At 45.8% G+C, this 26,703-nt stretch overlaps 1 protein-coding gene across 1 annotated transcript in view; it reads left to right on the top strand.

Moving 5' to 3' along the window:
- The first annotated feature begins 1,669 nt into the window (after window positions 1-1,669).
- PKP2 (plakophilin 2) overlaps window positions 1,670-26,703 on the top strand; it is a 104,871-nt gene continuing 79,837 nt past the window's right edge. Inside the window, exon 1 of the mRNA XM_053257440.1 lies at window positions 1,670-2,047. Within this exon, the coding sequence (XP_053113415.1) occupies window positions 1,843-2,047 (205 nt within the window). The 5' untranslated portion in view covers window positions 1,670-1,842. The remainder of the gene's footprint in view (window positions 2,048-26,703) is intronic.

Below are 26,703 nucleotides of genomic sequence, written 5' to 3' on the forward strand. Positions count from 1 at the left end.
AGCATATGCCTTCGGGTGATCTCTATGCTGTGTCTTCTTGAATTCAAGATCCATGGATGGTCCTCCTCCATTTGTGCTCCAGTTGCAGTGTTCCGTCTAACAGGGATTCCCAGAAGTTATTGACTACAACTCCCATCATCCCCAGCCAAAGGCCTTTGCAGCAAGGGATGATGGGAGTTGTAGTCAACAACATCTGGAAATCTCTGTTAGAGGGAACACTGTCCTGTTGTCTACCTTTTACCATGTAATAATTATTTTACCATGTAATAATCAATCCTTGTGGAAAGGTCTATAGACCCAGGTCTAAAGGTCTATGGTCCCATCCAAATGCAAATCAAGACAGACCCTGCTTTGGAAAGGGGACAATACACGCATACTACTACCACAAGATCAGCTCTCCTAGTGCAGATGGCAGGCACCATGTACTTGCACTATCTAAAAACAAAGGGGGCTGACATACAGAGCAAAGATGCATCTCTGCAGTGAAAGAGCAGCCTAACAGAACTTTCCAGCTAACCGCAGTGGGGAACAGTAATTTTTTATTGATTAAGTGCCATCAAGTCGGTGTCGACTCTTAGTGACGACCCTGCCTTTTCCCAGGAAGCCCCCTCTGTGCCAACCAAAAATGTGTCCCTGAGGGCTGCTCAACCCTCGGGTGCATATTTCTGGGTGGCACAGAGGACTTCCTGGACAAAGGGAGGGTGTCAAAAGGTGCACCGGTAGTGTTAGCTGGAAAGTACTGTCAGGCTGCGCTCTCTGCGCCAGTGCTTCTTCCTTGCTCTGAATGTCAGCCAGTATTTCCAGTATGCTCCCCTCTTTTCCAAACTAATCATTTCAGTCCTATGCAATATGTGCAAATTGCTCAACTAAGAGTTCTTTAATCAGGCGGCAACCCAAAAACTAAGAGATAACTAAAAAGCGTTAAAGAGATTCGGAGGAGGTATTTCCTCACCCACAACCACAAAGTAAGTCCAGGGCATTTAGAGCAGGGTTCTCCAAGTCAGTGGATGGCGAGGTTTGCAGACCTATTTCAGCCTCCGCCGCTATCTCTCTTTAACACAAAGTAAACACAGTTGCAGTGAGTGCGGCAGGCACAGAAAAGTGCATGTAATGTAATGTAATTTTATTTACAGTCATTGACCAAACAGAGTAAAAACCAGTAAACATTAAAATATGTTTAAATAATAGTTTAAGATTGGGGTGATACAGAAAAGTGCATTTTATGGGTGGGCGAGCAGCGTCCCACATATTAGCTTTCTGAAACAGAATTGGGGAGGGGGGAGCCACTTCTCTGCGTGCTGCTTGCTCCCCCCCTTCCTGCTGAATCGTTGGGGCGGGATGTGCGACCTTTCTTTCCAGCGCACACCTGCCGCAGCCGCGGCCGTCGGGGCGCTCTAGCAAAAGGCTTAGTGGGCAGACACTCAGGCCGGTTGCGTGGCGCTGAAGTCGCGCTGAGTTCCGTGTGTAGCCACCTGGAGGCCGAGGGCCATTTCAGTGTTGCCGGCGTCGGCTCTGATTTCCCGCCCCCACCTGGGCGCGTCGAGCGGGACGCGCCCAAGCTCCAGGGCGAGGCTTCCGGCTGGGAGGGAAGGTGAAGCGCGGTGCGCCCAAGGCAGAGCTGAGCTGCCGGCCGTGCCCTTCGGCCCCGACCGGGTGTGGCTGGCAGATCCCCGCGGGGAGGGAGTGGCCGCTGGTGCCTGCTGCGCTCCGCCAGGGGGCGGAGGCTTCGTGCAGCAGCCGGCCGCTCCCGTCTTCAACGCCCTGCGGGTCCCGCAGCCAGCGCAGCGCAGCCCGAGCCGCGGCCGCTTGCTTGGCCAAGTCTTCCTCGCCCGCCCGCCCGCCATGGCAGCCCCTGCCGTCGTCGGCTCCGATGCCAGCTACATCCGTACCGTCTTGGGCCAGCAGATCTTGGGCGAGCTGGACAGCTCCACCCTGGCATTGCCGGCGCGGCTTTCGGGCGGCCGAGCCGAGGCGCAGAAATCCTACCGTCTCCAGCAGCAGGTCCAGCAGACCTTGGCCAGGAAGCACAGGGGCTCCTCGGTCAACGGTGAGTACCCAGCCGACAGCCCTTTCTCCGCCTCCCGCGAACTTTCGAGTAAACTTTCTTTTTCTCTCCTCGCTCCTCCAAAATGGGCGCACGGGAGACTTGCGCTTAGTATTTATGCCCCTGCTTGTCACGTTTTTGTTTTGTTGTTATTTTTTCTTCCCAAGAAGCTCCGGATAGCATGCATGGTTCTCCTCCCGCTGCGTCCAGTTTTAGCCTCACAACAACCCTGTGAGGTAGGTTAGGCTGAGAAATGGGGTTTCACTGAGCTTCATGGCTCAGCGGTGGTCTGAACCGCCCCCCCCCCATAGTCCAGTGCGCTTATTACCGGATGTCTCTTGTCCCACCTGAAGTGCAAGGAATCTTAAATATATCCTAGTTTTTAAAAAGAAGAATAGGTTGACTTTGAAGACACTTTAGGCAACCCTGAGTAGTCTTAAGCCCAGTTTTGATAACGACTGAAGAGCTAGGAGCCTAAGTTCATTTCTCCTTGTGATCCTAGGCACACTTTCTTGAGAATAAATCTCCTTGAAATAAGTGGGACTTGTTTCTGGGTACACATGCATGAGATCCAGCTGTTTAAAAAGCCCTTATCTTTTGACTGGAGGGTGCCTATACATTTAACATTTGCAAAAATACATTTCCAAGTATTTTCTAAATACCAGATTCCACCCCACACCCTGCCTGGCCCCCTTTCCCTTCCCTCACCCCCCCCTTTCTCCCAACTGCTGCTCTGCTTTTCAGCTCCTCTGACTGGCCAGTCCATCCTTCCTGCCCTTTCAAATTCTTGCTTCCTTCCTGCTCCCTCTCCTTTATCAGAGAGGGAGAGAGAGGCCGGGGTCCCTTTTGATTTCACCTGTGCAAAAAAACCCAGAGGGTAATTTCCAGACTCCGTTTTAGGCTAGTGGGAGCGTTCCAGACATGGAATGCATTGGGCACTGGCTTATCCAGGAGTTTGCAAACTTGGGTCCCCCCCTGATGTTGTTAGACTACAACCTCCGTCATCCCCAAACACAATGTCCAAATGCCATTCTGGCTGAATATTGTGGGAGTTGTCTTTTATCTGAGGGACCCAAGTTGGAGAACCCCCTGTACTATGGAGCACATGCAATTATTTGCCTGAGTGATGAGGCAGATTTTACCACATCAGCACTCTTGCTGCACACTTTTGGTCTGTTGTGTAGGACATGGCAAACTGCACTTGATTGTGGATCAGCTCTTGGGATTACTGATTGACTGAGAAAACTTGTATACCACTTATTATATGCAGCCTTTAGACATCACACACACAAACAACACCAGAATAGAGCAACAGTAAAGCAACAGCGAAATCCATCTAGATCCAGTTATATACTTAAATAGAACCCCCAAACCCAATTGCAGAAGACGAATGGATATGATTATGAGGGAATAATCTTAAAATAATTGCCAATATTGCCTTAAGAGGGACCCTGGAAGTTTTTCTCACCCGGCTTTTAGTTTGCATCTCCTCTAGCATGGAGCGTGTACACTCAGCCAAATTTACCCCAAAGTCTCTGCAAACTATCAGGAAGCACTTCACACACAATTTGGGTTTTTCATTGTGCATTAGAGTGTAGCCCAATTTATATCTGGGGTTAAAAAAAATCAGATCCACTTTTTGCGTCTTTTGAGGGCAGGGGCAACTTCGAACTTGCAGTAAAGCCTCTCAGTAAACCCGCAGTGAAGCCTGCTGTCTGGGAAAGCTGCTGTATATGATTCCTTTACATCTGAAAAGTTCTTGTCATTTGATGGATGAATATTTCCTGGAAGTGTCAGTCTTCCAGGGCAAATATTTTTTGCCTTTTGGTCATGCCCACTCACTTATTATTACATTTGGGAAAGCTATAATAACAATAATGAAATGACAGTCTATGATCTAACTAATGATCCAAAGGTAATTCTTTTTGACTATGGAAGGGAAAAATATGGAAAGTATGTGCAAAAATGACCACTAATCTGTTAATAGCATTAAGAATCTGTAATGCAAAAGCATGGGGGAAAGCAACACTACCAACAGACCTAGACTGGTTAAAATATATTTGGAACATGGTATTTCAGATAAAACTTGTGTATTACAAGCATTTCAGGGATGATTGATTGATTAAGTGCTGTCAAGTCGGTGTTGATTCTTAGCAACCATATAGATAGATTCTCTCCAGGATGATCTGTCTTCAACTTGGCCTTTAAGGTCTCTCAGTGGTGCATTCATTGCTGTCGTAATCAAGTCCATCCACCTTGCTGCTGGTCTTCCTCTTCTTCTCTTTCCTTCAGCTTTCCCCAGCATTATGGACTTCTCAAGGGAGCTGGGTCTTCTTCACATAATGTGTCCAAAGTATGATAATTTGAGCCTGGTCATTTGTGCCTCGAGTGAAAATTCTGATTTGATTTGTTCTATGATCCATATGTTTGTTTTCCTGGCTGTCCATGATATCCTCAAAAGTCTTCTCCAGCACCAAATTTCAAAAGCATCAATGCTTTTTCTGTCTTGCTTCTTCAAAGAAGCAAGGGTACAATTACAATAGACAAATTTGAGGATACAATAGACAAATTTGTTTCTAGACAGATATTGTTAATTCAAGATTGGAACAGGGATGTGCAAGATTTTGTACACCCATATGAATTGTTCTGAACAATATAACCTTTGTTGAATTCAATATTCCAAGTAATTACAATGAAAATGAATCCAATAGCATTAAACTTAAAGACTTTCATTGGTTAAAAACATGGAAATAGCATATTTTCTTCTTCGCGGTGACTTAATTCCATGTGTCCCTGGTAACACTGAGATCATGTGTTAAGCCACAACAACTTGTTTACTGCCTGCGTGGTCCCCAAGGAGGGGTGACGAAGCTTGAGTGACAAGTAACTGCATTGTCAGTTTCTTCCACGAGATTTTCAAGTTCTATCATGAACAGAGTGAAATGGGAAGTTGCCATGAGAGAACTGCCATCAGTCTCTTATAACCTAACCAGTGAAATGGAGGCTGCCATTCTTTCCCTTTTTTCTATGTAGATTGCTTTGGGAACTTTTGTTGTTGTTGTTATGTTGGTATATAAATAATAATACAGGCATCTTGCTCCTCACATGGTTACATTTATTGAATTTATATACTGCCTAGTATAGAAATCTCTAGGCAGTGTACAGAATTAAAACATAGTATAAAACATTTAAAATTCATAAAAAGATAAAAATGGTTATAGATTAAAACACACATACTGGGAGGGAGAGGTTTTTGTACTTTTCATGAGGCTCCTAACCTGAAAAGGTTCACTACAACAAGGCCCATTCACACATTATGTTCAGCACTCATACAGCAGGTGTACAGTGTACACAGGTACAGATCTGTACACAGGTACAGTCACTTACATGTTATGTTGAACACAGGAACAGAAGTACACTTCCTAGCTGTACCATGCATTTGAAGGGCCTGTATCCAGGTCCCCTTTTAAAATAAACACAGATAATCATTCACACAAATTCAAGTATGAGTGTACAGACATCTCTATACTCATACAGCATAATGTCTGAATCGGGCTCAGGTAGTAGTCACAACCTGTCATTTGCCCCCTTTTTTCACTCCCACACATCACTGGAGAGCAACCAACATAATGTACGTAGTGCCCCACCCTCAGACTGATTATCGGAACAGATGTTAGGCTGTCTGGACTATCCAAGTTCTTGATGAGTCATTTTCCATTATTAATTAATTTTATTTTTTAAGGAGAGGGAAAAAGGCTTCTGGATATTGTTAGACAACGTATCAGGTTGTATAGAAAGTGCTGCCCAGATATGTTTGCTGACGGTGTAACAAAGATCACTGCAAACTGCTTCTTTATCTGCAGCCAGCCAATGAGAGAGCATGGCTGGTTGGAACAATGCCTGTGTATACACACCTTGCAAAATACTCCTACAAAGGAGAAAACTCCAGCAGCTTGCTAACATTTCTGCAAAGCACTTGCAATTGTCTGAAGAGGACACTGTAATCTTAGCATGAGTTTTGTGTTTTTGGTCTTGTTCTTCTGATCTTCTGGTATTTGAAGCATTATTCATTTCCTGAAAAATAATGTTCATAAACCAGAATGCGAGCGAAAATGCTGGGGAGTTGTAAACAAATTGGGAAAATTGGAAGGGAAACCCCCCCACTTCCATGTAGATAATTCTGTTACATGTGATCAGAGTTGCTCTTACCACTTGATCTCCAGGCCGAAGTCCAGGCCTCCACACCCCCTGTGAGCCCCCAAATCCTCATTAATCGGTCCTGGATGGTGTGGTCGCTGTGCCGCCAGCCCATGCTGCGAGCATGACTGTGACCTGCGCTGGGCAGCCGAGTATGTCCTCTGCTTTAGAGACAGAGTGGGGAGTGTGTGTGTGGCGGGGGGGGGAATATGTAGGATGGTAATATGTTAAATTGTGTGTTGAAATGTTCCTGCTAATGCATATTTGCATAAATATACCTTTTTATATTCTTACATTCTTGTGAGCCCAGTTGCTGTTTGTGCCCTCAAGAACCTATGTTAAAAACACTGCATGTATCACAGTGTGTGTGTGTGTGTGTGTGTAGAGCGATTATGCTTAACTTGTAGCAGGGGAGGGGAGGCTCCAAAGCTTTTAGGGTCCAGGCTCCCAAATTACCTAGGTGCATCTCTGCATGTGATGTGCGCATATGTGTCAAAATGAGCATGGAGTGATACATGCTATCACACATCACTATATCATAGGGATGTGCATGGAACCAGCGGTTCTGCTGGTTTGAAGGCGATAGGGGTCTCCCTTTAAGAGCAGGGGAGGGTCACTTACCCCTCCCACCATCGTCGTCGTTCCCGCCCCACCAGCATCCATGTTTATTAATGCCCATCGGGGTGGCAGCGTACCTCCCTGCCGCCCCATTGCCCTTGTCTTCTGGATATGGCCGGAAGTCACCCACACACACATCACGCGTGCACGCCTGTGCCGGTGCACGAAGGTGCGTTGGCAACTTCCGGTCATATCCGGAAGTCCAGGGCAGCGGGGTGGCAGGGAGGTACGCTGCCGCCCCGATGGCCATTAATAAACACGGATGCCGGTGGGGGAGAGTGGCAGGAGGGGTAAGTGCACCCTCCCCCACTCCCCCGCCACCTTCAAACTGCCCCGCTGCGGTTCCGTGCACATCTCTACTATATCATAGTGAAATAGACATGTCTGAAGTCGTGCATGGGGTAATTCCTACATGGTATTTTCCTATATGGAAATAAATTGTGGCACATTCATAGCAAATATTAACTCTGCATCTGACTAGCTCCTTCTTTGCTTAGCTTCCTGAATGCATAAAAGGCTGAACATATTCTGTATCTCTGAGGTTTAACACAAAGAAAAAGAGGGCCAAATTGATCTGTTTTTTGCTTTGTCCTTGTGGAGGAACAGCTATCCCACCACGCTACCACAGGTAACAGATCCCACCACTACCACCACATGTGGAGGAACAGCTTCCTATTCCTCCTAACCTTTTTACTGCTGCCACCAAGTAAATTTTTGGTATGGCTGGGTCTACTACAACTGCCCTTCACATTGATAAAAAAAATAAAAAAACACAACCCACCCCAAAACAAACCTCAGTAGTGTGCAAAGGCTTATAGGCATGGGGTGGAGACAATCAACAAGCTTCTAATTTTTTAACCAAGAAAATTTACTTTAGAAAAATTGGTTCAATCAAAACATTTCTTTTACAGAAAAAATACAAACTCAAAACACTTACAGAACAGGCCAGGGAAAATAAAAAGCTGCAGAAAAGCTGGTCCCTACTCAGAGTCCTCTTGTACTGTCTTACATGCTTCCTGGGCAGATTCTTTGTTCTGATTACAGCACAGGTCCAGAAGTGCTCTTACCCCCTGGACATTGGGGCCAAGGTCCAGGGCCTCCACACCCCCTGAGGGCCCCCAAATCATCTTTAGTCTGTCCTGGGTGGTGTGGCTTGTGCCCTCAAGAACCTACATATTAAAAAAAACGATGCTTAACTTGCAGTGGAGGGGCCTCCAGTGGCCTTGAGGTCCAGGCTCCAAAATTACCTAGGTGCCCCTCTCTACAGTCCTGGGGCTCAATCCAGCCTGGCTCTTCCTTTTCTTCAGTGATTTCAGCTCAGAGGCTTCTCTTCTTCTTGCTGGCTGCTCACTCTCTGCAGACTACCAGACTCTGCTGCCAGGTCTCTCCCTCAAGACTCACTCCCAGGACTCTCGACTTCTCCATCTTCTTGGCCTCTGTCACTCAGGACTCTGTTTTCCCTCTCGAAACACTGATAACGAATTGTTTAATCCAGGCCTACAAATAAATATATAAAAGTGTGTATCAAAGCATAACTCAAAAGTTTGGTTCATATCCCTAATGGAATATAAAGCTAGCGGGTTATTCAGAGTTGAGAAGCCTCTCGGTAACAGAGGCCAAAGTCAAGAGCGGGAAGCCCCCTCTCAAGAATGTGGGTTGAGAAGCCCACCAGAGATAACAGGTACCAGGAGTGGTCAAACACAGGCCATTAGCTAAATTCCTCAGTCAGCAGAAAGAGGGTCTTGCTGGTACGAAGAGATACCATAGGGAAGAGATACCATAGGGATTAAAGTTGTCATAAAAGCCAGGTAGTAACTCATCTTCTCAGGCTCTAGATGACACCTCTGAAATATGTAAGTTTAATAACTAATAACGTGTATTAATCGCTTTGTTGATAAGCTTGTATGTTTGAGACCTATAAAAACTTGCCAACTGTATGGTTCGGGCGCGCAGTATCAGCCAGATGCTCTCTGATGATACTCGTGCCTTTCATGACATGAAATAAAAGCTTTTTTGAGGAACGCACCCTAGTTGTTTCACTCCATTCAGTTGGACAGCAAGTATATTGGTGAGAAATGAGCCTAATCCTCTTTGGTTCTGGCAAGACGCCCCATTCCCTATCCACGATAGGAGGATGAAAGCCAGTGGCTGAATCAAACAGGAAGGCTAGATTCTAGAGGTTTTCCCCGCAACAATTTCCTGGCACCCCAGTCAGGGATCCAGGGACAACCAGCTGGTACCAAACGGTGAGTTCACCATTGCTGGGACTCAGTGGGACCCCCTGGGTTGGGTAAGGCAAAAAGGACAGCTTCCAAGATTCCACATTGAGAATCAGGTGCGTGCTCTACGGTTTTAAGGTACCTTTGGGAAGGATTCCTTGGGAGGGATCCTTGGGAAGGATGGGGATGGGACAGAGCAAAGGGCCAGTTCCAGGAATTCCCCAGGTGTACATGTTTTAAAAAAACAACTGGAAGAATTTGACAGGGACTGTGGGACTCTCACGGGTTCGGATAGTCACTCTTTGTACCTCCATATGGCCAGGATTTACCTTGAGATTCCTGCAAGACAGTGACCAGTGACAGAGTCATTTGAGCATAAACATCTCAGCTATTTGCGAAGGTTCCTGGAGGGTCCCCAGCCCTGAATGGATTACTGAATGGATTACTGGTACTACAAATGGATTACTGGTACGTCTGGGCAGATGCTGCCGAGAAGAGGGCAGGGCGGTTTTCCAGTCAGTCTTCCAGTCCTATCAGTAAATAAAGGTGGCCACCACTCCACTCCCTCCTTTCTGTTTTTTTCCACACAGGAGGATGGGTGGAGACCTAGTACTATTCCCCCCCCCCCCCCGCATCTCTTCCCCTTTCTGTAGCTGGTGCTGTGGTGGATGGATCAGGTCTAAACATCCAGCCCCAGCTAGATTTAGGATCTCCCTCTCACACCAGGTTAGGGCTCTCCTTTGGAGTAGCAGGAGCAGCTGCCTTAGGAGGAGATCTCATGGAAACTCCCCATCAGAGCAAACTCATGCATGAGCAGCAGTCTCCTTCTCGCCTAGAAACAGCAACTAAGGTAATTTCCACAGTCCTTGAACAGGCGTTAGGAAACCAGACATCTCGGATGAAATCTTTTGCGGAGAGAACTCCCCAGTTGATAGCCCCTTTCCGAACGTACCCTGTTCCCACTAACAACGGGATAGTGCATCCCTATAGTCATTAACCTTTTGCTGCAGCAGACTTGGTTCTGTGGCAGCAAAACATCCTGCGCTTGCGAGATGAGGCAGAACTGGTGCACCAGAGATTTCAAACAATCTTCAATGCACATCAACCTAATTGGCAAGATGTAGAACAGCTAGTGTCATGCAGCAGGGGGAAATCCAGTATGAAAGGGGGGTTGGAGGACCCCAAGGGGGGTGGGAGCAAAAGGGAGGCAGAAGGGGGATTGCTTTGTATGATGCACTCAATCCAAGAGCAGATTTTCAGATTTTACAGAATGTTTGTTTCTCTGTTTGTTCGTTTGCGTGCATGTGTGTGTGTGTCTGTGTATGTTGTTTTGGATTCTTTTGTTTTGACAAAATTCTGACTTGCCTCAGAGACTTATCGGGTTACCTGCAGGCTGGATATGCTGTTTGTAATACTTTTGGAGTATTAAAAGTTGACAACAGAGCTAAAAGCAGTTGAAAAGGCTTGTAAATTGGCAAGGTGGGGGAAAAGTGAATATAGACCGATTGTAGACATGTTTTTGGAATTGTACTCAATTTTGTGACAAAATGTGAACTTGTTTAAAAGAACAGACATAATTATAAAGAAACAAGAGTGCCCACTCCTCCTGAACTGCGGCTTGCAGATTTGTCAGACCCCAGAAGACGAGAAACGATCATGGAGTGAGGCAGAGTGTTGTTTGCACTAAAACCCGATCTGGAAGAACAGGATTGGCCACCTGTCCTTCCAGTTAGCATCCCTTCCCTACACACCTATCATGGATGGGAGTGTGTGGAAAGAGATGCTATGCACACGTTGCTTTTTAAAGATTGGTTTCATCCCAAATCTTACCACCATGTCTCTTCTTACTGAAGCCAAAATGTGAAATGTATAATTCGTGCAATGGATCCAAACCTGTAAAAACAATCAGTGGCTTTGAAAGCTACACAAGGACCCTTTGTCAGCCTCCAGCTGGACTTAACCCAGTTGTCATCACATCAAGGTTATGAATTTATTTTAGTTATAGTCTGTAATTCTCTAGGAAAGATTGAAGCCTACTGTTGTGGTCCAGGCCTGATTTGTATACTAAATATGCTCATTAGCTAGCATACAAAATTAGGCCTGTATCATCAGTGTCACCAAGTGACCAAGTTCTTTTATATAGTGACCATGTAGGATCTGGGCGCAAGGAAGAAAGGAGATCAAACCAATCCTAAATGATTCAATGGGCTTTATTGAGTATAACGGAATAACAACATCAATCTAGCTGAGCAGAAAGCAGAACATTCTATCAATATTACTAACAGTATTTCAACCCTAGCCAGCACCAATATTCACCCAGTGTTCCTAACTAACATGTGTGTGTATTAAATCTTCCTAGAGCCTAATACAATTCAGATATAGACGGAACAAGCCGGAGGGGGGAGGTAAGGAAGGCTGAGGGCTGGCATGGTTTGGGGAGATCAGGAATTAGGAGAGGGACAAGGGGAAAGGATGGAGGGATCCAAGGCTTGTGGAGGCAGCATATTACCAGGATCAGAGGCTTGAGAATGGTGGATCTTTCAGCTGAAGGAGAGAAGCTTTTGGCTGGAGACAGGAGCTTTTAGATCAAGCATGCAGTTTGCTCAGAGCATGGCTGAGAGTCAGAGCACCATGGTTGGGAAGTCTTGACTTCTCACTGCACAGCAGAAGTCACAGAGTTCCGGTTCATGGACAGAGTTCCTGCTTGTTGTTGGCTTAGCAGCAAACTCTGGGATGGCTCTTGAGCAGATCTTGCTTGTAGGCGGAAGACTGCTTGTAGGCACAAGACTGCTAGTCTACCATGTCCAGAGACGACTCCTTATAGTGGTTCCATCCTTTGATGTTCATTTGAGTCTTCTGGATCACAAAAGGCATCTATTCCTGCTATCCTCTGAATATTGTCTTTTAATTACCAAAATTAGCTCAGGATATTTGGTCAGTCCAGGGTCAACAGGATCTCTCCTGTTAGCAGAGTATTGTTCTATTGTCATTCCCCAAACAAATCTACATCTTCTCCTGCCTTGTCCCAAGAATGTTAAAAGTCAGGAGTTAGTGAAAGAGTTAGTTCTAGTTGTGTGAGGCGAGTTAATCAACACATTTGACTAAGGCAGAAGCATCCTGTCAGTGAGGTAAGGGGATTACTGGACAGCAGGTTAATTTCAGCAGTGTGAGACTGGTAATTAAGCCTGACCCATTGTGTCTTGTGTGAGTTCCACAAACACTGATAAACAATGCTAGATTACCCCTGCCTTTACAAATCATTTACCAAGCATTACCCAGGCAGATCTGGATGTCAATTCACCCTGAGTCCAGGCATTAATTCCTGTCTTAATAAAATGGAACCAGACACAGGACTGAATTCCACATACTTCTGGGTTGGTACCTCTGAGTCTAAGGTTGGGGTACATGTGCCCCAACACTACCCCTGTGGGAAAGCTGATGCAGCTACAGTTTTAAGAAATTAGTTCATGAACTGGTGCCCAGATATGAGGTACCTTAAGAACAGAGTGACAAGATTTCCTGTCAGCTTAAGACTTTACTTGCTTTCAGCCAAGCTCTGGGACCCCTGATCATGAGGGCCATGCCCAACCAGCGAACTGGACTTTCCCTACACAAAATCTTAATAGAGTGCCCTTCACACATGGCTGGTCCTCCAAAATCTTTGAGCCACATAAGAAGAAATAATTTATCTGCAGGTTAACGAAACTTTACCCATACTTCAATGGGAGAGGCGTCATTCTTGGAGGAAGGAGACTTGACTGATGTAAAAGAGCATCAGAGGAGGACATCTCTGAAACCACAGTGAAAAGTTTTCGGGCGCAAGGCTGAAATTACCCCCCAACAGAAGCAAGTGCAGCAGTACCTGGAGACCAAACTCCAGCCTCGAGGGAACAACGCAGGGTGCCCTCCCCAGAAGCAGATGAAATACCACCTGGTGGTCGAGTTCCAGTCCTGAGACTCTGGAGAACCACAGAGGATGAGTGGGAAATCGATTCAGACACCGTGGGAGCAATGCAGGACTAGCTGCCTGGAAAGATCTAGTCCCAGAAGCAGAAGACAACCAAACCGGACTAAGCTGCCTGGAAAGAGCTAGTCCCAGAAGCAAAGAGAAAACCAAGTTGTTGATTTTATGTACTGTTTAACACTGATGTAATATTGGCTCTCTTACTAGTGCAAGAAACAGGCTGGGAATGAATCCACCCTATCCTTGCTGGCAAAACTATCTGTCATTAATACTAGCTATTGATTTAGCTCCTACTTTGGTTCCCCCTGAAACCATTTTAGTACAGCAGGAAAACTGAGAAGGTAATACTGATCTGTGATGAAGTAGACACTAAGGCCCTCCTCTTCCTGAAGGGAAATGGGCCATCACTGGGAAAATCTGAGTGTAAATATTACTGGGCCACGGCCAACAACAGCCTACAAGGCAGGGGGCAAGTGGTATGATCGCTCACACCTATCTTCTATCTCAAAACCATTTGTTGGAACATTTTGCCAGCTCTATTCTGACCTATGGCAAATTCGGCCCCTTTTTTGAGCAACGCACCCTTTTTGTTTGACTCCATTCAGTTGGACAGCAAGTATATCGGCGAGAATTGAGCCTAATCCTCTTTGGTTCTGGCAAGACGCCCCATTCCCTATCCACGATAGGAGGATGAAATTGTTGCGGGGAAAACCTCTAGAATCTAGCCTTCCTGTTTGATTCAGCCACTGGCTTTCATCCTCCTATCGTGGATAGGGAATGGGGCGTCTTGCCAGAACCAAAAAGGATTAGGCTCAATTCTCGCTGATATACTTGCTGTCCAATAACACTCCCAATATATGCAGTTTCTCTGCCCATCAGTTCCTCAGCCCAGCCAATCGGAACAAACAAACAAAATTCCCCTTCTTTTTAAAAATCTCCTTTCCCTCCAAAAACCAACTCTCAAATGCTAGACCAAATGTGAAACTATAGAAAAACAAGATTGAACTTTTGGCCCTGCCATCCTTCTCCATGCACAGGGATTTGCAAGCACAGAAATCCTATTTACAATAATGAAGTTTTGGGAATATAATATAATACAACTCATTTATCAGGGCTTATTTACAAGAAGACAGTTGGGAATATTAATAACAATGCAGGGGCTTATATACAGAAACCCAAGAGGTCTTGGTCTCATTCCTTCACAGTTCTGCATTTTAAACTTAGACTAATAACACCAATATAGTTTGCTCAATATATATAAAAATTCGATTATCCATTCTTGCATTCTGTGTCATGAGGACTAGGCAACATGGGAGTTAACTATATCAGTTTCATTTTTAGGGCCTCTACTGTAGGTCTTCTTTATTTCTGTTCCCCTTCATATTCACTCCCCCCCCCCCCGCTTAAATATAGTTTACAATTGGATTTTTTTTTTAAGGCAAGTGCTTATTTTTATTGTATTATCATTATGTAAAATAATAATCCCACTTATGCATTGGATGTTATACAAATAATTAAGGTTATGCTTTTTCTTGGTATACTTGACATTTGGTAGGGCTGTCAGGGAACAGATTTGTCCTGAGGAACACTAGTTAGCTATCCCAGAGTTAGACTGTAGGTTCATTGGAAACATAAACTCCTCTGTTAATGTACAATTACTGTAACATTTGCTAAGCAATAAATTTAGTGGAATTCCTTGGCGTGGGTACGACACAGTTTCGGAGTAAAGTACGATTCTTTGCACATAAGACTGTGGAGCAGCAGCATAAGGGGAATTATTGCTGTGATCCCCAAAATGCAGTTCTAAGATGGTAGAATGGGAGTGGGGGAAGTGGTATCTCTTTAAAACTTCCTTCTGTGGATTTATAACAGCAAGGAAACCATGGACCTCTCCAGTTGAGAATGTAACGAGAAAAACTGTGTGATAAATGGACAGATCTGATCTTCTGAATCCAAAGATGAATGAAAAATCTCAATATTAGTTTCCTTACAATTATCTTAGAGCTATAGGTTCCTGCATGTGTTGCAACTTTTTTGAGCACTGTTTACAAACACGCCTTAATGACAGACCTGCCAGCTTGCCAGCCTTGATCCAGAGATATCCAGCTTCTCTTTGAAATTTAATCTCTCCACTTTGATTTTGTTCTAACCCTTGAATGATTGATTGTTCCTCCTTGAATTGAACACAGACAAGCATCTTGTGGCACATTAAAGGGTAGCAGACGTACTGTGGCATAACCTTTCAGGTGCATCTTCTGAAGTGGGTTCTTCTAATCCATGAACATTTTTATTGCAATAATTTTCTTAGTCTTTAAGGTATTACAAGCCTAGGGTTTCCAATTCTGACAAGCTGACGTGAGTTTTGGGCAGTATAGAAATGTGTTAAATAAATAAAATAAAATAAATAAAAGCTGTTCCTGGAGATTATTCCCCCTCCCCGCCCCAATATTTTTCACAGTATCAAGCCACAATTCTCAAACCTGTCCCCAAATGTTGTTGCACTACAACTCAAATAATCCCCGCTAGCCATTGTTACTAGGGATGATGGGAGTTGTAGTCCAACAATATCTGGGGTCCCAAGTTATCCCTGATTAACTGCAACCTTAGCTGGATATGCTTATATGTGATTATTTTTCTTGCAGAACAAAATGTGTTATCAGCTTCATAAGTAGGATAACTAAGGCATCTTCATGTTTGGAAAAACAGCTTTGATATAAATGGAACATGCTTAACTCTTAAAGAGTTTTAATAAACTTGCTTACAGAAATCTGCTAATAAGGACCTATCGCTTGTCCTCTTCTTGTCATACAGGTGTGCGGGTGGGGATGTGGAGTGGCTGTGGTCTATAAGAATAACCTCTTCCTGACCAAGATCCCTGTTGGTCTGACCATATTGAATGTGTGTACCTAAGTTTGGGGGCCAGAGATAGACTAGGACTTCTCTTGGTGTACCGATCGCCCCGCTGCTCAGTGGAGTCTCTAACTGAGCTGACAGACTTGGTCTCGGGTTTGGCGTTGGAGTCCCCCAGGCTTTTGGTGCTGGGGGACTTCAGTGTCCACTTTGAGACCAATTTGTCCATGGCGGCTCAGGAGTTCATAGGCCCATGACAACTATGGGCCTATCCCAAGGGGTCTCGGGACCAACGCACATTGCTGGTCACACACTTGATCAGGTCTTTTACTCTTATCAGGGTGGTGTTCCATGGGTGGGGATTCCTGTGATTTCCCCGTTATCATGTATGGACCTCCATCTGGTTAAGGCTGGACTCACTGTCACACCCAACCTTCATAATGGGTATGGGGCCCATTAGGATGGTCAGCCCGAGAAGATTATTGGATCCAGTAGGGTTCCAAGAAGTCTTGGAGGGATTTAGTGTTGGCTCTGCTGGTGATCCTGTTGATGCCCTGATGGAGAATTGGAACAGCAAACTCACTAGGGCAGTAGACATGATCGCTCCTAAGCGTCCTCTCCAACCCGCTTCAAAATTGGCCCTTGGTATACGGAAGAACTATGGGGGCTGAAGCAGCGAGGTAGACGACAGGAGCACAAGTGAAGGAAGACTCGATGTGAATCCAACAGATTAGAACATAAAGCACATTTGAAGATCTATACTCTGTCAATACGGGTGGCAAAGAAGAGATTCTATTCCACCCATATTGTGTCTACAAGTTCACGTCCAGTGGAGTTGTTCAGGGTTGTGGGAGGGCAGGTAAATGCCCCTCCTCCCTTGAAACAGAACTTGAAACCATCTATAACCTGCTGTGACATGATTAATGAGTTTTTTGTGGATAAAATTTGGGCCGACTTGGATTTAGACCCCACAGTTACTACAGTATCTGAATCGGAGGTGTCCAGCAACTCCTCTTATGTATTCAGACTGGATCAGTTCCAGTTTGTGAATTGTGAAGATGTGGACAAGCTGCTTGGAGCGGTGCAGCCTACCACCTGTACTCTTGACCCTTCCCCAACATGACTTATACTATTTGGCAGGGGAGTTGTTATAGAGGGCCTAGTAGAGATCATAAATGCTTCTCTAAGGGAGGGCAGGATGCCTCCTTGCCTTAAGGAGGAAACTATTAGACCTCTTTGGAAGAAGCCTGCATTGGATCCCTCAGAGTTAAGCAACTATAGGCCTGTCTCCAATCTTCCATGGTTGGGCAAGGTAATTGAGAGGAGGTTGGCCTCCCAGCTCCAGGCAGTCTTGGAGGAAACTGATTATCTAGACCCATTTCAGACTGGCTTTTGGGTGGGCTGTGGGGTGGAGACTGCCTTGGTCGGCCTGATGGATGATCTCCAACTGGCTGTCAACAAAAGGAGTATGACTCTGTTGGTCCTTTTGGACCTTTCAGTGGCTTTCGATTCTATTGACCGTAGTATCCTTCTAGAACGTCTGAGGGGGTTGTGGGTGGGAGGCACTGCTTTGCAGTGGTTCCACTCCTACCTCACGGGCAAATTCCAGATCGTGTCCCTCGGGGAGTGTTGCTCTTCAAAATCTGAACTTCAGTATGGTGTCCCTCAGGGCTCCATATTGTCAACATCATCAGGAGAAGGCATAACTTCCCCAAATGCCTGCCTGGAGGCTGTGATGAGCTGCATGAGAAATAACAAACTGAGACTGAATCCAGATAAGATGGAAGCACTTATTGTGTGGGGTTGGAACTCAGGAGATGATTTTGATCTGCCAGTTCTGGATGTGGTCACACTTCCCCAGAAGGAACAGGTATGCAGTCTGGGGGTGCTTCTGGAATCTGGACACAAACCTCTCCCTGGTTCCCAGGTTGAGGCCATGGCCAAAGGTGCCTTTTATCAGCTTTGGCTGATACACCAGCTGCATCCGTTTCTTGAGGTAAATTACCTCAGAGCAGTGGTATATATGCTGGTCACCTCCAGACTTGACTACTGCAATGCACTCTATGTGGGGCTGCCTTTGTGCATAGTCTGGAAACTGCAGTTGGTCCAGAATGTGGTGGCCAGTTTGGTCTCTGGGTCATCTTGGAGAGACCATATCACTCCTGTCTTAAAAGATCTACACTTGTTGCCAATAAGTTTCCAGCCAAAATACAAGGTCTTGATTAAAATCTGTAAAGCCCTAAACAGCTTGGGCCCTGGGTATTTAAAATAATGTCTTCTTTGCTATGAACCACACCATCCATTGTGATAATCAGGAGAGGTTTGTCTGCAGTTGCCCCCCCCCCCAGCTCTTCTGGTGGCTGCTCGGGACGGGCCTTCTCCATTGCTGCCCTGAGCCTCCCCATCTCTTACAACTTTTAAAAAGGCAGTCAAAACACATTTATCCAACCAGACGTAATTAGACACTGGTTTAATGGTTTATTCATTCATTTTATTTTTTTATGTATTCGATTTCTATACCGCTCATGAAAAATGATGGTTTTAAATAGTTTTAACATTGTTTTAAATTTTAAATTGTTATGTTTTGACCTTTTTATTTGTTTTTATTGTAATGTGAGCTGCCCATAGACTTGCGTTTCGGGCAGTATATAAATATGTTACATAAATAAATAAATAAAATACTGGGTGGGTGACTAAAACTCCCATCATCCCCTTTGGCCATTGTGGCTAGTGATGATGGGAGTTGTAGTACAACAACATCTGGGGATCCGGATTTCAGAACCTCTGCATGTTTTATCAGGCTATTAGTTTATGATGTTTTAAAGTTTTATTGATGGTAATTTTAATTGTTTTTATATGATTTTTAGGTTTTAGTTGTTTGGTGTAAACTGCCCTGAGATTTTATATTGGGTGATATAAAAATATGATAAATAAAATAATCAATATCCCCAGGACTGCTTTCAGTAGTCATTTGGAGAGTAATGTGAATTCCTGAAGACCCCAGGCCTGTCCTGGGAAATGCACAACACTACAAAGCCTCTTTTCCTTGTTAGTTTGGCCCAGCAAACAGGCTACTTCTGTGGAATTTGTCAGCCATCAAGGAAAGCTCACAGGAGATGTTTCTGATAGTTCAAGGAAGTTGCCCAATAGCTGAGTTTGCCAGGTGAAAAGCCGAGGTGTGAGCTAATACCCTCTGCATGCTCACCAACATGAACTTTGCATAACCCAGTCAAGCCAGAGCCCTTGAAAGCTCTCAGCTTCTTTGCAAATGAACTGAGACTATGGAGGGTGACACCAGAGCTGATGTGATCTGTATCTTGACACAAACAAGGTCTTGAAGCATTTGCCCCCAAATACTTCAAGGGGAGGCCTAGATTAGAGGCATTACATGCAGAGTGGAACAATCAGGATGGAGTGTGATATTTCCAAGCCTGAGGCAAGAGCCCTGCTGCTTCCCTGCAGGTATTTATCTTGTTTTCAGAATAAAGAGTAAATCAAAAGTATTTTACTAAGCATACACTAGCCATACATTCAGATGATGTTACTTCATCCCCTTTAGAGGGTGCAGGGCTGGGCTGAGGAGAGCTGGTCTTGTGGTAGCAAGCATGACTTGTCCCCATAGCTAAGCAGGGTCTGCCCTGGTTGCATTTGAATGGGAGACCACATGTGAGCACTGTAAGATATTCCCCTTAGAGGATGGAACTGCTCTGGGAAGAGCATCTAGGTTCCAAGTTCCCTCCCTGGCATCTCCAAGATAGGGCTGAGAGAGATTCCTGACTGCAACTTTGGAGAAGCTGCTGCCAGTCTGTGAAGACAATACTGAGCTAGATAGACCAATGGCCTGACTCAGTATATGGCAGTTTCCTATGTTTCCTATGTTTCCACAACATTGGCCCTCCTACAGATGTTGGCCTACAACTCCCATCATCGCTGACTATGGGCCACAGTGGCTGGAGATGATGGGAGTTGTAGTCTAATAATAGCTATGGGACCAAAGTTGTGCAGCCCTGGTGTAGAGTCTCTGTGGGCCCCTCCCACAAATATATGCATGGCACCCCCTGAAGGAGCTATGTGTATCTGAGGGGCCCAAGCACACTTCCAGACAAGTATTTACAGGGGGGACATTAATTTACATGCTTTTCAACAAAAGTTCCCACCGCGGTTTACATAGATATAAATAAAAATGGCTCCGTGTCCCCAAAGGGCTCACAATCTTAAAAAGAAACATAAGACAGACAACAGCAACAGCCACAAGATAGACAACAGCAATAACCAATGGAGGGGTGCTGTGCTGCAGATGGAGAGGGCCAGTTGCTCTCTGCCTGCTAAATAAAGAGAATAATATGAAATATATTACGTATATCTCTTTCAGTCATCTAACCCACAGAACAAGGCTTCCCTTTTCCTCCAATGCACTTTGCCCCTTCTGTGCCCCCTCTTTTTTTCCCCCTGGTACCACCACTGAGCAGGCTTCCAGTCAATAAGGGCTGGGCCATTTAGCATCAGCAGTGGAGGCCAACGTCCCCAACTAGAGTGCTATTCTATGCCCTATAAAAGTGGATGCCAACTTCTCACTTGTCTGGGAGAAGGTAAGGGAGTTTGGGATACCACCGGAATGGGATCCCAGGAGCCCTAATAATTGAGAATTACTTGCTCCAGTCTGCCCAGCCCTGCTCTAAGCTGCTTCTTTTTCATGCTTGAGGGGGATGGAATTCTGGGAGAGTAGGATGGAATACTGGGAACTGGCTTTTGCAGACATAGATTATTATGTATAAACACACACTCATATATGCACATGACTCAACCATCCCATAAGGCAGGGGTTCCCAGTGGTGGTACTCCAGACGTTGCTGAACTACAACTCCCATTATCACCAGCCATGATGAATTGTAGCTGGGGATGATGGGAGTTGTAGTGCAGCAGCATCTGGAGTACTACTGGTTGGGAACCCTTGCCATAAGGAATGCAGGAGAGCATTTTATCCTTGCAAAAATTCTGTAAGTGAGTTTGGTTTAGTGATGTTGACTTACTCAGGGTCACCCAATGAGCCTCATAGAGGAGTATGAATCTGGAACCGAGTCTTCCTGGTCCATCTCCTATACACTTTCTGCTATACGACATTTCACGGTCTGGAGAAGACATTACATCAGCCCAGCCCGGTTTCTCCTGCACATAAGAACCTCCAGGAGCCACCCGGCTCCTGGTGGCAGCGCGGTAAACCCACCTCCACAGCCCATTTCCCTTAACCTCATTTTTCTGATCATCTGCCAACCTGGTTTGCAGCCAGGGCTGAGAGACTGCGGGGCTCCCAGCTGTTGGGGGAATCCCCATAATGCACCGCGCACATAATGCAGTGCATTGTGGGAGTTCCAGGGGCCTCCAGCAGAAGCTGGCCATCATCTGGGTGGGTGGTCCACCCGCCCAGCAAGGTGCCAAAGATCATCTTCAGGAAAGTAAGGATTTTAAGGCTTCCTCCCCCCCCCCTTCAGCCCTTTCTCTGTAGTCGTGAGAAAGGGCTCTTTGTGTGGAAGCAAGATAGGAGGAAAACCTGGGTTGCTTTTCCTCCTACCTTGCTTTCACATAGTCACTTACCTAGGTTTCCTTCCTACCTTGCTTCCACACAACCGAAACTGGGAGCACACACGGCTCCCAAACCCGGGTAGAAGACAAAGTTTTTGATTGGGTAAATAACCTCAGCATATAGTGAGTGGACTCCAGTCTTCAGCCACGTGTAATGGTAGTTGGAGGGCGGGGCAGGTGGAGCAGTTTTCCTTGGCATGAGAACTGGTTACAAGTGTGACCCTATTTTCAGCTGCAAGATCTTGGTTTGCTCATCTCTTTCGGCAGTCTGGAATGCTGTGCTCTTCTTTCACTTTATTTCCTGCTTATTTCCTTCCTCTGTGGCCTTTTTATAGTCAGAACGGTTTGCCATGCCTCCAGGTTGCTTGGCCACGCCCTTTGCCCATTGTATATCATACTTCCCAGGTTGCTTGACCACATCACCAACCTGTAGATTCACAGGCATTTCTGAAGGGCTTCCATAGGGTTTTCTTCTAGTGGGGGCAAAGCCAGCAATGCTATGCTTCCCTCCCTGGGAGTATGCCCCCATTGAATTCAATGGGAACTGGCTCAATCCAGGGGGAAGCAACTGCCCCCTCTAGCCCCTCCCCCTTTCCAGACCCCCATTTCATGTCCACGTTTTCAAGGTGGCATGTTGGAGACTATGGAACTCTGCTAACCCAAAACCCAATTCCGAGTGCTCTTGTCTCATTTTCCTTTGCACGTCTACACTTTCAGGCACTGGCTTGGCCAACTAGTTCCTCCAGGTGCATTCCAAGGTAGATCAGGCAGCAGGAGCCAAATGTATCCCATTGTGCTCATTCTGCCCTATCAGCCAAGCCAGAACAATGCCTGAGACGAGTGCCGCTTTGCAGAACAGGAGAGCACAGTACTGCTGCACTGCTATTACATGGAAGTGTTTTGTTGACCTTGCCATAATTGTTTCTGCAGCTTTGCAGACAAAATGTTGATGCCCACAAAACATGCCCAGCCTGTCCAGCTTCCTGTGAGACAAACTACGAGGTCATTCACACAACCAAAAAATTGTGTTCTATCCAGGTTTGGGAGCTATGTGTGCTCCCAATTTTTGGTTGTGTAGAAGCAAGGTAGGAGGAAACAGAGGTGCTCTAACCCCCAGACCTTGGGGGACCCAGTCCAGTCCTCCAAGGTCCTGGGGGGGCTCCAAATGGCTGGGGTTGGGGGCCCCCAGCAGCCACCCCACACCTGCCCCCCACACACACACACTACAGCTTAATGGAAGAATTGTGCAAAAGCAGTTGTGCAGTTCATGGCCCTTCTTTCTAGTGGCTGACTGCGCAATTGTGTTTGTGTAATTCTTCAGTTTAACACAAGAGCACTCTTGAGCAACTGGTTGCATTGCAATGTGCGTGCAACGTCAGCCAGTGCTGGGGCGCAGAAAACAGACCCTAACTCCTCCATGGCATTCCATTTCTAGTTGCATCTTAACAGGATGCTCTTTGGACTGGATCTCCGGGCTGATGCCCGGTCCTCAGCAGGGTGCGGGGGTGGGCCTCCAAATATCCCCTACTGGGAGCCTAAATGTCCCTTCATTTCCGTGCTGTGCCGCCGCAACCGGCAAGCAGCCATGTATGCGGGCAGCCATGTGCTCACCCAACCAGCAAGGCCCAGCCACCAGCCCCTGATTTTTCTTCCATGCAGCGGGGTGGGGTGGAGTGGATTCCTGGCTGTAGCAGCAGGCAGCTGCCTGCCTGACTCCCAGCGTGAGTGAGTGGAGAGATCTGCATGTGACGATCTCTGGTGCAGCATGCTCTCACACACGAGGCGTCAGCACCCGCCACCACAGCAGAACCTGTCACCAGCGCAGCAGTGAGGCTAGTCTCAGTTAGGTAAATGACTGTTCTCCTCTCCTGTCTGCTGTCTGTTGCAAAATGTCCTGCTGCTGAACTGCAACCTTCTTTCCCTTTCTCTGTCTCTTTCTTTACTGGTTGCAGCAGCCATGGCTTCTTGAGCACAAAAGTGCAGAAAAAAGTGGCAGGGGTGGTGAGGTGGAAGAGGAGGATCAATTGGGGAGCTCCAGTCCCTTCTGCTCCTAGTGTGTGAAGGGAAGGTGGGACAGTAAGGGGAAATTAAATCATGGCTCCGCATTACATTCGACCTGGGTCACTGAATGATTATGCACTGAACCAGTAGTTCCCAACCTGTGATACTCCAGATGTTGTTGAACTATGACTCCCATCACTCCCATCAATTTATTGTGGCTAGGGATGATGGGAGTTGTAGTTCAACAACACCTGGAGTACCACAGGTTGGGAATCCTGGCACTAAGTGATCTGTGAGAGTGTAAGGACAATTGTTCAATGGGACTACTCATGAGTGATTGATCTTGGCTGTCAGCCAGTATCTAAAGAAGATTTCCATCAACATGGGAGGGACTATTACAGGGTGCCTGTACTACCCACCTTCTTCATTCAAACAAGTCACTGGAGTTTCGTGCACTTTCAACCTGAGAAGCCTTTCAGCCTCTTTTAGTGCCTTTTCACAGTTACCAGTGGGTCATTCCTCCTTTGTATGGGTTGTTTATGCAAGTTACTATAGTTAGCATTCGTAGGTGATGCAAGACTTGTGTTTTACTGCACTATTAACTTCAATTCCAACATTTGGATGTAAAACATTTACACATATAGCCAGCATCATTTTGCGGTTTTCATGGCTGTGGCGTTTTCCAGATTACACAACTGTCCATTAAAAGTGCTTCTGTGCTGCCCGAGTTTCGACATTGCAGTCCTTGCGCTGTCTGCAAGGTGCCATTCACAGTTCCAGTGCCTTCTTTTGGATTTGATCCTTGTGTTTTAGTCCTACACTCCATGGGCATTGCAAGAAAACAGTGGTATTTTCCCGTTGCGGGAGGGTTGCGCAAGCTATTTTTGTTTTCAGAACAATCCTGCCAAGCCGAAGCATTTTACTGCTGAACAGTGTGTAATCTGGAAGGCACCTGTGAGTCAACCATTTTATATTTTTTTTTTTTACAACTGGCCACTCAAATGGAGCAAGCAGCAGCTCCTTCCAAAATTATATATTCTGGAATCAGATAGCCAGATCGCAGGGGTGGCTTACGGTATTCTGGCACCAAAGACAAGGTGCCATGTGCTGCCTTGCCCCACAGCCCTTGTGGGGGCCCAGTCGCCTTTCAAAACCATCCCTTGCAGGGGTGTAGCCACCATTGTGCAAACAGGTTCAAAGAACCCAGGCCACTGCCCCTCAGGGGCCACGCCTCATGCCCCAGCCATGCCCACTGCATCTGACGCCAAATGCGGGGACCATGGTTTAGCTCACAAATTCGGCCACATGGCGCCGTTTGCGGAAAAAATCGTCCAGTGCCATGCTCACAGTGCAGTCAGTCGCTCAAGAGTACTTTTGTGTTACACAAACACAATTGTGCAGTCGGCCACTAGAAAGAAGGGTCATGAACTGCACAACTGCTTTTGCACAATTCTTCCATTAAGTTGTTGTTGGTGTGTGTGTGTGTGTGTGTGTGTGTGTGTGTGTAACATTGTGCAGTATGCCAGCCACTCACATCAGATCAATGATCTTGACAGCCAGAACAGGTAGTTATAGACTTCCATATTGGTGCGCAAAACAGGATCTGTAGCACACAAACTAGGACACTCTCTCCTTGTGAAATGCTGTTGAGCAGGAGTAGCCAGGCTCTGTGTGGTCTCATTTTCCTCAGCATCTGCTCTGGGCATAGTGGCTGTGTATGGCCCATGGGATTGGATGTTGCTTTTCTAGTGTCCTCTTTGAAAACGTTCCAAGAGAGAAATCCCACAACTTGGCAAGGTCTCCTCTGAATGTTTTGACCAAGTAACCTCTTTCACCACTTCTTTCTATCACTATGTAGGGCAATTGCTCCCATCTTCTGTGGTCTCAAATAACTCCATGACCATTATTGCACCGACCAATAATCCATTTTAATCAACAGATTTGATTTGCGGGGGACCTTATGTTGAGACAGCTACCCAGCCTGGGAAATGTTTTAAATTAGAACACAAATCAGATTGTAACCAAGGAGATAGAACAACTCTTCAAACAACTTGACCTTCCAGGAACCTTGGAGATAAGATATAGAATTCTGTAGAATTACTTAACCTTCTTTAATTCTGTAGAATTACTTAACCTTCCAGGTATGGATAGGGAGTTTCATTAACCCCCAGTTCTTCCCCACACTCTCTGTGCCTGCCAGATGTCTCCCCTAATCTTCAGAATTTGCTGGTGGCCTTTAAAGCAGTCTGGATGCATCATTGGGTTGGGGTAGAGGGATTAAGGAAGCCCTGCTTTCTCTGGTTTGTTGCTGAAAGATTAAAGTCACAAAAAGGGAAAAAAATCAGCTGTTGAGCTAAGTACGGATAAGCAGCAATTGATCAAGGCAAATGGAGCCATACCATACCATACCAGCAATATAAGAGCGGTCAATTTACTCTTCCCTGAACAATTTCTTCAATTTTTAAAAGATTGACTGTGGCAAGTATAATCTTGCACACATCTAGGTGGAAATCTTGTTGGCTTCTGGCTAGGATTTGCACACAGCGAGGTCATTCACACAATCGAAAACTGTGTTCTACCCGGGTTTGGGAGCTGTGTGTGCTCCCAATTTTCAGTTGTGTGGAAGAAAGGTAAAATCAATCAATCAATCAGTCAATCTTTATTACAGCTGTTGGCCAACCAAGAGATAAAAATCAGAATAACAAATATAACTAATATACACAAATAGTGACTAATAATTACACACAATAAAACAGTATACAAGCATCCAGAATAGAATAGATTACTTAAAAACAGTAAAACAACTCCTAAAATTGAGACCTTAATCTCACAGCTTGAATCCGCAAGGCAATATTGCATATAAAAAACCTCACACCTTCCAGGAAATCTAACTAACAGCGGGGAGATAAGTTCTTCTCTAACACCTTGACACAAAGAGCAATATAACAAGACATGGGTAACAGTTTCCAGGAGGCCAGAGCCACAAGGGCAGAAAACCGTAGCTGAAGAAGCCTTAGTGAACCTCCTTTCTAAAAGAGAGGAGGGCAGCACATTTAAATGCAACCCGAAACCTGGAGAAGTGAAGCAGCTTGGAGAAGTGAAGCATTGTTAGTTAATTTGCACCTCTAAGCAAGGCAGAATGAAAACCTGGATAAAGGTGATTGTGTGGGAGCATGGTAAGAGGAGAAGCTACCCAGGTTTTCCTCCTATCTTGCTTCCACACAAGCGAA

This window comes from Hemicordylus capensis, chromosome 5, assembly GCF_027244095.1.
Source record: "Hemicordylus capensis ecotype Gifberg chromosome 5, rHemCap1.1.pri, whole genome shotgun sequence".
Classification (NCBI taxonomy): Eukaryota; Metazoa; Chordata; class Lepidosauria; order Squamata; family Cordylidae; genus Hemicordylus; species Hemicordylus capensis.